At 37.6% G+C, this 13405-nt stretch overlaps 1 protein-coding gene across 5 annotated transcripts; it reads left to right on the forward strand.

The window, feature by feature from the left end:
- The first annotated feature begins 1296 nt into the window (after nucleotides 1-1296).
- LOC122020438 (putative disease resistance protein RGA3) lies at nucleotides 1297-9578 on the forward strand. 5 transcript variants are annotated; one of them, XM_042578364.1, is made up of 4 exons: nucleotides 1297-1433; nucleotides 1511-5933; nucleotides 6266-6383; nucleotides 8865-9578. In XM_042578364.1, exon 2 carries the CDS (start codon nucleotides 1537-1539, stop codon nucleotides 5914-5916), a length of 4380 nt encoding a protein of 1459 aa, XP_042434298.1. In that variant the 5' UTR covers nucleotides 1297-1433; nucleotides 1511-1536; the 3' UTR covers nucleotides 5917-5933; nucleotides 6266-6383; nucleotides 8865-9578. The 5 variants fall into 5 exon arrangements, with proteins under 5 accessions (XP_042434298.1, XP_042434297.1, XP_042434296.1 ...); XM_042578363.1 differs by having other exon boundaries at nucleotides 1301-1433; nucleotides 1507-5933; XM_042578362.1 differs by having other exon boundaries at nucleotides 1391-5933.
- The last annotated feature ends 3827 nt before the right edge of the window (nucleotides 9579-13405 follow it).

Below are 13405 nucleotides of genomic sequence, written 5' to 3' on the forward strand. Positions count from 1 at the left end.
GAGGGCCCAGACCAAAAAGTCAACCAGAGTTGACTTAGAGGGACGGGCGCCCGGAACCATTCCGGGCCGTCCGAAGTTGATATTTGACCGGATCGCGTCAAACGCGATCCATTACGTTGGGGATAAAATTTTATCCCCCTAGGGCGCCCGGAGCCCTTCCAGGCGCCCCGACCAAGGTTATAAATACAGCCTTGGTCCAGAAGCTTTTCAATCATTCCAAGCATTTCACTTCCAACACTTGTAAATTTTCATTTAGAGTTGAGCTTCTGTTTTCTGCACTTCATCGTTGTAAGAGGCTTCTCCGTCTGAAGAAGATAGTTAGTGCTACGCTTTCCTTGGATTAACAACCTCCTCGGTTGTAACCAAGCAAACCCGGTGTGCCTCTTCTTTTCTGATTTACTTTCTGCTTACTTTATTTTATGCAAGTGTTAGTTTAAGAAAAGTCAAGAAGGGTTTAAGAAAAGTCAAGATATGATGAGATATACAGGGGGCCCCACTATAGGCCCAGCGGAAGCCGCTTGGCCGAGACTCCCCACTCGATCACTCGGAGCTATTCCTCTCCTGGCGGTCTGTCTGCCAGTAGATTGCCCTTCGCCCGGCCGGTCAAGTGATCGGGTCGAAATAGCCTCTGTACGGTGCCCCTATCTGTGAATCTCCATCTTTTTTCTCTTGGCCATTCGGTTGAACCAGCGGCCCGATCGGACAAGCCTCTAAGCGGCTTCGTGATCACAACCTTCTCCTTGAAAGTAGACACCCATATCCGCTCAACCCACTGAGGCTAGTTCGGCCAAAGTCGGCCGCTCGGCACATCCATGCTCTTGACTTCGACTTCCACGTCGGCCGTCCTTCCCACCTCGGATCCTTCCTTAGTGGGCCCTCCGTTACCGTTGTATCATGGAGCTTTTAGATTATGCTAGAATTAGATCGGATTCAAATTAACCCGAACGGATCTACAAGAATTTTTTAGGATTAAATTAAATTTTATTTTAAAATTAAAATAATTTTTTATATCAAAGAATAATGATTAATGTAATAATGATGAAAAATTAATATAAAAATAAAAATGTATAGAAAAATAGTAATTTTTTTAATTGAACTATTTGGATTAGTCGGATTATTTAGATTTGGATTTGGATTTTAAATTTTTAGATTGCGTTCGAATTGGAATTCAGTTTGAGAATTTTTTATAAAATTTTTATTATATGGATTATTTTGCTCCAATAATTGTAGCTTCCCCTTCGCTTCCTCTCCAATAATTGAACCGTTAACAGCCACTGCAAGACAAATACAATTTGTGTGGTGAACAAGAAAAGTTTCTTGACTTGTGAGGCTTTTTCTCAGTGCTTTCCTCTCCCCTTCCTCTCCAATATTATACCATCAACAGCCACTGCAGGACAAATACAATTTGTGGTGTGAACAAAGTATCTTGACTTGTAAGTGAGGCCTTCCTCTCCATTCTTTTCTCAGTACGCTTTGTTTGTAAACTTGTCTTCTTTGTTTCCCAAGGAAGAAGGAAGCATCAAACAGCTACAAATCATGATTGGGAGGTTCGCGCTGACAGCCTTTGGATGGCTCGCGGAGAGCATCGTGGGTGCCTTGGTCGGGAAGGCCGTCAATCACGCTGTTCAACAGTTCGGTGAGCAGCATGGAGTTGAAGATGACCTCAAGAAGCTGAAGGATTCTCTCGCCAACGCCAGGCTGAAGATCAGCACCATCGAGAACTTGTGGCTAAAAGATGAGTTCCTGCAGCAGAGAGTTAAGGACTTGCTGATAGACCTCAAGAATGCTGCTTATGATGCTGATGACTTACTGGATGAATTCCAATACAGAATTCTGAAGCAGCAGATCGAGCAGCAAGGAGATGAGGCTGGTAAACGAGCATCGTCTTCCTCCTACTCTGCTCCCCCTCCAAGCAAAAGGACAAAAACTTCAATTGCAAGTTGTACCAGTGGCCTTTTCAGAAAAGGAGATGATGATGATGATAATAATAATGTGCAGAAAATCAGGAAAATAAAGGGGAGTTTAGATGACTACTCAGCTGCTCTCGAGGAAATTTACAGTTCGCTAGCCGCAGAAGATGATAGAGGAAATAAACAATTAGTGTCCCCGGCGAGCCGGCAAACGAGCTCCTTTTCAACTGAACCTCAATTGTTTGGCAGAGACAAAGAGCTGCAAGAACTCAAGGATTTGTTGTTTAAACCAGCAGTTGCATCTGAATTTGGCCAAAGTGGAGTCTCTGTTTTATCTATTTATGGTATGGGAGGGATTGGGAAGACCACTCTGGCTCAGGAGGTTTTCAATGACAGTAGTGTAAAAGAATACTTTAAGCTCAGAATTTGGGTCTGTGTTTCTGAAAATTTCTGCACAGATAGGCTGACCAGAGAGATTATAGAGTGTGCAACAACGGAGAAGTGTGATCTCACGAATTTAGATACTCTTCAAAAGATTGTCAATGAGAAGATCACGCCAGAGAGATTTCTTCTTGTATTGGACGATGTGTGGAACGAGGACAGACACAAATGGGAGAGCCTCTGTGCGCCATTGAGGTCTGGAAAGCCCGGTAGCAAGATATTGGTAACAACTCGCTCTAGGAAGATTGCTGATATGGTCAGTGATGCGGATGCCATTCATCTGCAAGGTCTTGACGTGGAGAGCTTCTGGGATTTTTTCAAGAAATGTGCATTTGGTTGTTCACATAGTGGTGCTCATCATCCTCATATGGAAGCCATGGCGAAGAAGATGACTTGCAAGCTCAAGGGATTGCCGCTTGCAGCAAAGACTCTAGGAGGGTTGTTGAGCGTGAAATTGGATGAGCAATACTGGGAAAGCATTTTAGATAGTGAAATATGGCAGCTTCCCCAAGAAGAAAATGGGATTATGCCAGTGCTACAACTGAGCTATCAACATCTCCCTCCTCATCTTAAGCAATGCTTTGCATTTTGCTCCTTGTTTCCTAAAGATTACAAGTTTTCTGAATCTGAGTTGATCGGTATTTGGATGGCAGAAGGATTTATAGTGCCTCAAGGAAGTACCAGAATGGAGGAGCTAGGAAGCAACTACTTTCATGAGTTAGTTAACAGGTCATTCATTCAAGGGTCAAAGCGTATAGGATTTATCATGCATGACCTCATACATGATCTTGCAGAATTCATATCTGTGGGTGAATCTTATAGGATTGAAAAAGGCAAGTTCCATGACATTCCTAGCACCATTCGTCATCTTTCAATATACAAAGATGAAGAAGGTATTGGGACCAGACTTTTAACAGAATTCTCTCATTGCAATAAATTACGGACTTTGTTGTTAAGGGGATTCACTAGCATGAGTTTTAATTTTGATTGCAGTGTTTTGGAAAGATTTAAAAATATTCATGTGCTTGTCTTGCAGAATTGTTCTTTGAAAGAACTACCTGATAGTATTGGCAAGTTGATACATCTCCGCTATCTTGACTTATCTAAAAATAATTTTCAAAGGTTGCCTGAGTCATTATGCGACTTGTACAATTTGCAGACATTGAAATTATATTATTGTTCTAACTTAGAAGGTCTCCCACATGGCATGACGAAATTGATCAACTTGAGGAAGCTTGATGGAGCAGGTAGATTTATTCCCAAGATAACAGAGGTCGGGAAGCTTACTTCTCTTCAAAATTTATATGATTTCAAAGTGACAAAGTATAATGGACACAAACTTCCTGAATTAAACGGTTTGAAACAGCTCCGGGGAAAACTACGTATAACTAATCTTGAGAATGTGGAGAACAAGGATGAAGCAAATATTGCTAGTTTGAAGAGTAAAGAACACCTCGATGAGTTGGTGCTAGAATGGACATCTATGCAAGAATCCGATTCAGACATTAATTTACACATCTCAGAACAGGTGCTTGAAGGTCTCCAGCCGCATCACAACCTACAAAGGCTGACAATCAGAGGATATAATGGAGCTAGACCTCCCAATTGGCTACACAAACAAGTATATTCTAGATTGGAATCTCTCCATCTTGAAAATTGTAAAAGGTGGAACGATCTGTCAGCTATTGGGCAACTATCACAGTTAAAGTCCCTCTCCCTTGTGAGAACTCCAGTCCAGACTAAAAATACACACAAATTGTTCGATCCCAAAGTCTGCAAGTTCTTCTCCCAACTAGAAAATTTGGTACTAGAGGGTATTACCATGTTGGAGGATCTCCCAAATCTTGGACAACTTCCATGCCTGACGTATATTTGCATTCAGAGTTTGCTGGGAGTGAAGAAGATAGGTGATAAATTCTTTGCCATGACAGAGGAAGGCCGTTGCTTTCCTAGACTACGTACTCTCCGTTTCACAGAAATGCCGGCATGGGAAGAGTTCTATGGCTCCGATGATAGAAATCTATTTCCCTGTTTGGAGGATTTTGATATTTCAAATTGCCAAAAGCTGCAGATGTTACCTCCCCTTCCTCCTTCATTACAACAATTAAAATTAAATAACGTTGGGCTGGTATATTGTCCAAGATTCTGGAAAGCATTTGATGAATGTAGCAGCACAACTACTTCTGTATCTCTTACGTATTTGTCCATTCAGAATTGTCCAAATTTGACAAGTCTAGATCAAGTATTACTACCACACCATCTATTTCCCTGCTTGAAGGATCTTTATATTTCAAATTGCCAAAAGCTGCAGATGTTACCTCCCCTTCCTCCTTCAATACAAGTATTACAATTAAATAACGTTGGGCTGGTAGATTGTCCAAGATTCTGGAAAGCATTTGATGAAGGTAGCAGTACAACTAATTCTGCATCTCTTACGTATTTGTCCATTCAGAATTGTCCAAATTTGACAAGTCTAGATCAAGTATTACTACCACACCATCTATTTCCCTGCTTGGTGGATCTTGATATTTCAAATTGCCAAAAGCTGCAGATGTTACCTCCCCTTCCTCCTTCAATACAAGTATTACAATTAAATAACGTTGGGCTGGTAGATTGTCCAAGATTCTGGAAAGCATTTGATGAAGGTAGCAGTACAACTAATTCTGCATCTCTTACGTATTTGTCCATTCAGAATTGTCCAAATTTGACAAGTCTAGAACCAGGGTTACTATCACACCATCTAAAGGCGATTGATCTAAAAAAATGTGAACGATTGTCGTGGGTGTCAGTCAAAAGGTTGAAAGAACTCGCCTCTTTATGTTCATTGTCAATAAAGGAGTGCCCGAAGCTCATGGGCATGACACCAGATGAGTACATTGATTTCCAACTCCCGCCATCAATTGAAAAACTATGTTTGTCTGATTGTGGAAATCTTTCCAAATCACTGCCTGGCTGCCTGCATAACCTTACCTCGTTGACTTTCTTGTCGATAAGCAAATGTCCCACTCTAGTTGCTTTGCCAGTAGAACCATCGCTTAGATTGACTTGTCTAGAAATCCAGAATTGCAATGAGTTGAGATCAGTAGAAGAGCTACCAATAAAAAATGTGGACGTCTTGCAGATGAGAGGATGTCCTAAGCTTCTACTTCCACAAACAAAGAAATTGCCACTGTGGAAGTTAGAGATTGATGACACAGCGTTTATGAAACAACCTATCATTAAAAATTCATTATCATCTGTCTCTGAACTTACAATCTCATCCTCTCGTGAAGCGGCGATGTTTGAGGGGGAAGATCAGAAGTCACTGCAAAGCTTGACATCTCTCCATTTCTTTTGTTTCTCTGATTGCAAGAATCTACAATCCCTGCCAGCAAAATTGTACACGCTTAAGTCCCTTCGGTTTTTGGGGATATATAATTGCCCACAAATTCAGTCTCTGCCAGAGAAGGGGTTACCTCCTTCCCTCACAGATCTAGAATTTAAAGGCTGTGATCCGGCACTGGAGCAGCAGTTGGTAAGACACTTGACAGAGATTAAGAAGTCATGGCTTATTCCACATCATTAAGACACTTGGTGGTGGAGGTAAAATCACGATACTATTTATTTTCTTCAGTAGAGTAATTATACATTTGCAATTCATTGGTTTCGCCGCCCAATACTTTGCTTCAAGAAATTAGTGCCTAGAGAAATAATACTGAGATAGTGATTCATATTAAAAGCTACAAGGAGATTGATCTTTCAGCACGTATTCGATAGCAACGTTTATTTCTGCTATCAGAGTTGTCAAATCTTCAGATGCTATTTTAACAAACTTCTACAAGTGTAACTTGTTTTTGCTTTTATTCTGAAATGATTCAATTTTTTTTTTCCCTTTGACAAAGTAACTCATTTTTTCTATCTGGTTGTTAATGCAGTGACAATTAGGAGCTAGAATGGATGTAAAATAATAACCCAAAGCCAACCAGCTATAAATACCGGAGCTCTCTATGAAGTACATGCGCCATCGTTCAGCATAGTAATGCGAATCAGCAGGTATCATCGTCATTTCCTCTTGTTTTGTATTTTCTTGTCTTCTATTTTCTTGTCTTGTATTTTAGAATAAACTTGTGAATGCTGACTGATCAAATAGTTGTCGTAATTCAAAATATTATAAGCTTATTGTTTGAATGCTGTAGTTCTTTACAACAACAACAACAACAACAACAACAACCAAGCCTTTTCCCACTAAGTGGGGTCGGCTGTATGAATCCTTTTACGCCATTGAGCTCTATCTCCTATTATATCATCAACTATATTTAAATAAATTTTATCTTGTTTTATTGTTGCTAACCAAGTCTTTTTTGGTCTTCCTCTTCCTCGTTTTATATGCATGTTTATCATAGTTTCACATCGCCTAACTGGAGCATTTATTGGTCGTCTAAGTACATGTCCGTACCATCTTAAACGTGTCTCTCTGAGTTTTTCCTCAATAGATGCAACTCCTACTTTCTCTCTAATGCTCTCATTTCTTATTTTGTCCATCCTCGTATGTCCACACATCCACCTTAACATCCTCATCTCTGCAACTCTCATCTTCTGCTCATGTGCTCGAGTCATAGCCCAACATTCAACTCCATATAACATAGCAGGTCTAACTGCGGTTTTATAGAACTTACCTTTAAGTTTAAGAGGTACTTTACGGTCACATAAAACACTCGACGCTCCCCTCCATTTCACCCATCCTGCTTGTATTCTATGTAAGACATCTCTCTCAATCCCTCCATCATTTTGTAAAAATGATCCTAAATATTTAAATTTCTCGGTTCCAGGCAACTCGTCCTCTCCTATCTTAACAATTGTTTCATTACTTCTAATATTGCTAAACTTAAATTCCATATATTCCGTCTTTAATCTACTAAGCTTAAAACCTTTCCCTTCTAGTGTTTCCTCCAAGATTCTAGCTTAGCATTTACTCCTCCATGTGTCTCATCTACCAAAATAATATCATCTACAAACAACATGCACCACAATACTGTGTCTTGAATGTGTGCAGTGAGTTCGTCCATAATTAATGTAAAAAGATAGGGACTTAGAGTTGATCCTTGATGTAACCCTATCTTTATTGGAAATGCTTCAGTTACTCCGCCTGAAGTCTTTACTCTGGTCGTTACATCCTCATACATATCCTTAATTAGTTCAATATATGTTACGCTAACACCTCTCTTTTCTAAAATTCTCCATATAATTTCTCTTGGGACTCTATCATATGCCTTTTCTAAGTCAATGAATACCATGTGTAGATCTTGTCTTTGCTCTCGATATTTTTCAATTAATTGTCTAAGAAGATGTATAGCTTCTATTGTCGACCTTCCAGGCATGAACCCAAATTGATTTTCTGTCACTATGGTCTCCTTCCTTAATCTTTTTCCCAAAGTTTCATAGTATGACTCATTAGTTTAATACCCCTATAGTTTGCACAATTTTGTACGTCTCCCTTATTCTTATATAAGGGAACTAGAGTACTTATCCTCCATTGATCAGGCATTTTTTTCGTTTTCAATATCATGTTAAATAATTTTGTAAGCCATTCAATACCTTGTTTCCCTAAGCACTTCCATACCTCTATCGGAATATCATCTGGTCCAACGGCTTTTCCATTGTGCATCTCATTTAAAACTTGTTTTACTTCTGAAGTTTGAATTTTACGATAAAAATTAAAATTTCGATGCTCATTTGACCTAATTAAATTACCTAAGTTAAGTTGGTCTCCTAAACCTTCATTAAAAAGTTGATGAAAATACCTCTTCCACCGCTCTTTTATTTCTTCATCGCTTACTAATATCCTATTACATTCATCTTTAATACATTTTATTTGGCTAAGATCTCTTGTTTTTCTTTCTCTCGCTTTAGCTATTCTATAAATATCTTTTTCCCCTTCTTTTGTATCCAATTTTTGATATAACCGTTCAAAAGTTTCATTTTTTGCTTCACTCACTACTTTCTTAGCTTCTTTCTTGGCTATTGTATATTTTTTTAAATTTTCCTCGTTCTTACAAATATATAATGCTGTAGTTCTTTAAAAAAAAAAAAAATTATGTTTACAGATTTTGACACCAAGTTTGGGTGCACATATTGCTTTGGAGAAAATGTTTGAAGTAAATACCGAATATGCATCGAACTTTGAGAATTTAGGGGCAGAGCATGATGCATGACTAACTAACTATCCCAGTCTTAGTTGTCGTAATTTTTGAATCAGAAATTAGAATGAGATGATAATTTGTTTAATCGAAATTCGTTCAGATACCTAGATTTATTATCGGATGGAATTCGTAACCGGCTAAAATTTAAATCCAAAAAATATCATTTAAAATGTTTAGAGCATCTTTTTTATTATTTTTTATAATTTATAATTTTTATATTTAGGATATTTTTGATATTTTATTTTATAAATTAGATTTTTGGATCTATATAAACCTTCTGATTAATTTTTTTGAAGATTATAATTTGTTATTGAATAAAACTGATAAAATCTAGATCTTCATTTGTCAATTTCTCTTTTGTTCTCTACGAGAGGAGGGCGGCAGATGCACTCTTCAAGGACATGAGATGACGATAGGGTTGGCAATGTCGAGGGGCATGGAGGCTGAAAGACAATCAAAGGGTCGGCATTGATGTGGTTGTCGATTGAGAAGGAAATGCAAACTGTAGAACCAAGAACGTTGCTACTCGTCGAGAGGAGATCCTCCGGACCACTTTTTGCCCTCCCCTCCCTTTACATGTATTGGTAGGAATAGATGGTTCCCACCTATTTTACGAGTGGAGACCATCCATCTCCACCAAAGGGAGCACCCTTTGGACCGGATCTGAACTGCCGTCACTCAATTCGATACTCGGATCTGAACCAGCAGGACCATTTGAGGCGGTAACGAAATCGTTGACAACAATAGAATCAACGAGGCCAGGTGGCCGGGGAGATAGATGAAACGGGAACTGTCATCTTCGAATTTGAAATTCTCAAAACGCTAGCAATGGTGAGTGAGTCTCACTCAAACAGTATGTATTTAGTTGTATGAAGCTCTTGTAAGACATCTTTTTATACAGATTGTACTTTCATTTCTAAAACTGTCTATGAAGATTGTACGGTGGACTGCATGGAGTACTATTGGTGTTCTTCAGCTACAATCAATATGTATCTTACCTATATAAATATGGAAATAAGGATGGAAGAGGGGAGGTGACTTCTAAGTATTCATCTTCTGTCCCTTTCATTCATTCTCATTCAATGCGGAATAGGAGCTGTGCACGACGGGCGTCATCAATATCGTTTTATGTACTTTTCATTATAGACTAGTTACATTTGTAGAATAGGTCTGAGTGTTCTATTTTATCATTCCTTTGGAGTCTTGTAATTCAAGTGATTCCTCTTAGACGCACTAACTTTTGAACTGCGGAGGATTGAGACTTAAGAATATTCGAGCATAAATTTTATTGGAATTGTTCCCTTTTGGTGGTAGTAATATGACATTGATAAGTAGTGTTTGGTAAGGGTTGAAGAGGAGATCTTAAAATAACGGTTACTTGGCATAAACTTTTCTTACCTTGTTGCTTAATCAATTTGATTTTTTTTTTTTTTGTTTTTTTTGTTGTTGTAGAGGCTCTTTTACTTGGTAGGCACAAATATACTCGATTTATTTAGAGGAGTACACTTCATCTTGGAGAAGTGGCCTTTATCATAAATATGAGGATGACGATTTTACGGACTTAGTTGTATTCTAAGTGGTTTCTACTATAACGTAGCTCACGGTAGGTGGAACCATATGATAGGAAGGTTGCATAAAAGCTTATATCATCTAGTGACATTCTCGAGATGCACCATGTGGTGTATGAGATGAGATCCTCTGTCCCTAAAATGTTATGTCCCCATGTCCCAGCGCTGATCGGACGGATTAAATCATATCTCAAGAATGCAGTGTACATCATGAAAATATTATTACCGTCCGATCGACGCTGGGACATGGGGACACGGTATTTTCGGGACAGAGGATCTCATCTCGTGGTGTATACCACTCGTGTGGCCCATGTTGGCGCAACGATACTTTAAAGTGTTTTCAGAGATTTTGATATAACGATGTTTTACTTTTGTTTGTTTATTTATGTTGTGCTTACATAATCTTATTAGGATGTAAACTAAATATTTAATTTTTTGTATGAACATTTATTTCAAGTGAGAATTATATTGGTCAAATGATTGTATTTAGTTAAATGCAGTTGTCTATTTAATTTATATTGTAGATAATATGGTGTGTGGTGTCATATAGAAGATCATGTTATCAATTCCTTATAAATTATAAATAGTAGCTCACAACCAAGATGGATTTAGACGAACCATTAGAATGATTGTAGTATAATTCGGTATTAGTTTATCTTGACTATAAAATTACACTAGTACACTATGTGTGTATTGAGCATAACCATTTGAGGTTGTTCCTTTTATATTGACTGCATAAAAGAACAAAACTTTTGTTATTATGGATGTGTGTACTCTTAATCCTGATATAATAACAAACACATATACTTAGTATTTATTTCTTTAATTTATCAATGGGTGATATTTATTCGTTAAATCAATAGGCCCGATAAATTGAGAAATGATATTATTTATATGGTATGTTGTTGATTATAGAAGGAAACTGTGTCCTAGTTATCTAGGTTGATGATATCCTCTTGAGGAGCTCATAAAGATTGTCATGTAAACTCTGCAGGTGGACTTAGTCTGACATGACAATGAAGTTGAGTGATACTACTCTTGGAGCTAGATATTAATTAAGTGAGTTGTCAGTAACTCATTTAATTAATGGGCATTCGATATCTTAAACACAGGGAGATTAATGCACTCATGATAAGAAAGAGCCCATAATGTAATATGGGATTGGTACGGTAATTCAATAATAACTCTTTAGTGGTATGAGCTATTATTGATGAACTTGAGTTGGGTATTCGGGTCGAACACAGGAAGTTCAAACTCATTAAGAGGTCAAAACCAATTCCTCCTCTGTGCCCCTGTTGTAGCCTCTTTATTAAAAGCCTTGTATCTACCCAAGCTCAGATTCTTACCCAAGTAATGGGTTGGCCAAGCTCATCTTGGTGTCCAAGATGTGGTCGACCACAACCCCTTGCTTAGTGCCCAAGCAAGGGGCCGACCAAAGGAATTAAAAGTGTTTTTTAATTTTTAAAATATTTCTTTTTTAGTCATCTACAAAGATTTAAAAGAGAGATTTTAAATTTTAAAAACTTTCCTTTTTTGAAAGCATCCACATGGTTTTAAAAGAGAGTTTTAAATTTTAAAATCTTTCTTTTCTTGTTGCCATCTATAATGGTTTAAAAAGAGAGATTTTAATTTTGATAAAACTTTCCTTTTTTGTATCCATGATTTCAAAGAGAAGTTTTAATTTTAAAATCTTTTCTTTTTTTGTAGTCATCTACAATGTTTAAAAGAGAGATTTTAATTTTTAAACTTTCCTTTTGTAATCATCTACAATAGGAAATTTAAAAGAAAGATTTTAATTAATTGTTAAAATTTCCTTTTTAGCCATTACCAAGGATTATAAAAGAGGGATAGAGGGTGCCTTATGGGAAGAACACATCTCCATAATTCCCTTGCTCCCTTAGGGCCGGCACCTCTTCCTCTTCTTCTCCTTGTGTGGCCGATTCTCCCCTCTTCCTACTAACACATGAGTTAGTAGGAAAAGTTCTGTGCTTGTACAAAATTTTGTATAGGAGAGACAAAATAGAATTCCAAGTAGCACCCAACAGCTCTAACATGAAGAAATACGCAAACATCTCATGCGAACTAATTAATGAAATTTTATTTGGCCTTGCATGAGTGAAAGAGAAGACCAAGTATACACAAGTTAATGAGTTATTTGTTGGGGGCAGTCGTGCCCGATTGATTGAGTTCGACCTTAGATTTTGATCTTGGAGTAAAAAATTTTAAGTTAAGTCTTGTATTGCAATTTGATGTGTGTTTGACTGGGTAAAATATTTATAAAAACATACATGGAGCTTAAAAAATGACACCCTTGATGGCTAAGAGATGAGAAGAAATCAAAGAATAATGGAATAGAACATCCTAAGGATCACGGGACGAGAAGCACTAAGTAGCTCAAGAGCATGACTGGTGTACCATGTTGGTAGTTTGATAGCTTAAAGTCCTTGGAGATTAAAAAAAATCAAAGAGAGTTACATTTATAAAAATTGACTTTGAAAAATCTAAATTTAGAAATCCATAAAAAAATAGTAAAATTTGAAGGAAAAAAACTTAAAGTTTTAGGGAGTTGAGTTTAAATCTTATGTTCCTAAATTTCTCTGACCCCGTATCTCATACATTATCCTAATTCATTACCGGTTGCCGGAGGCCACCTTCCCGATCAACATTATAACCCTTGGGGAAGGTGAACCCAAGGGAGTCGCCATCGGCACGATCGGTGTTGAAATTCGACCGGATCTAAGCAGGGGTTTAGATCGATGGCAGAAAAAAGTTTGCTCAGATCCGGTCGGATTCTGGCGTCGATCGTGCCGATGGCGACCCCCTTGGGTTCACCTTTCTCAAGGGTTATAGTGTTGATTGAGGCGACAGTCGGAAGCTGCCAACGATGAGCTGGGGTAATGAATGAAACACAGGGGCAGATGATATTAGGGACAGAAGATTTGAACTAAGTTTTAGGGATATAAATAATTAACAATCTTCTTAATTAGAAAAATATTTTTACCTAAAAATCAATCATTTCGATAGATTTTGATACAAATTTTGAGTTATCAAATAAATTAATCACTGTTATCAAGTAACAATCATGAGAGAGAAACGTTTTCTAAAGTCAAGTTCTTAAGTTGATAGCATTAAGCTAATGAATAAGGTATCAATATTCAAAAGGAGAATATTTTTTTTTTATTAAAGAAGAGAATTAAAAAAAGAGAGTAGCTTTTGGTGAATTTAGATGACATTGGAGGTATGCTCGTAGTATTGGTGTTTTGCATGATGCTGAGGAATAAAGATGACATGACAGATAATGGTATAA

The sequence above is a fragment of the Zingiber officinale genome, chromosome 9A (genome assembly GCF_018446385.1).
Source record: "Zingiber officinale cultivar Zhangliang chromosome 9A, Zo_v1.1, whole genome shotgun sequence".
Classification (NCBI taxonomy): Eukaryota; Viridiplantae; Streptophyta; class Magnoliopsida; order Zingiberales; family Zingiberaceae; genus Zingiber; species Zingiber officinale.

Coding starts and splice junctions, on each gene's coding strand:
- LOC122020438 (XM_042578364.1), top strand. CDS start 1,537: ATGATTGGGAGGTTCGCGCTGACAGCCTTTGGATGGCTCGCGGAGAGC.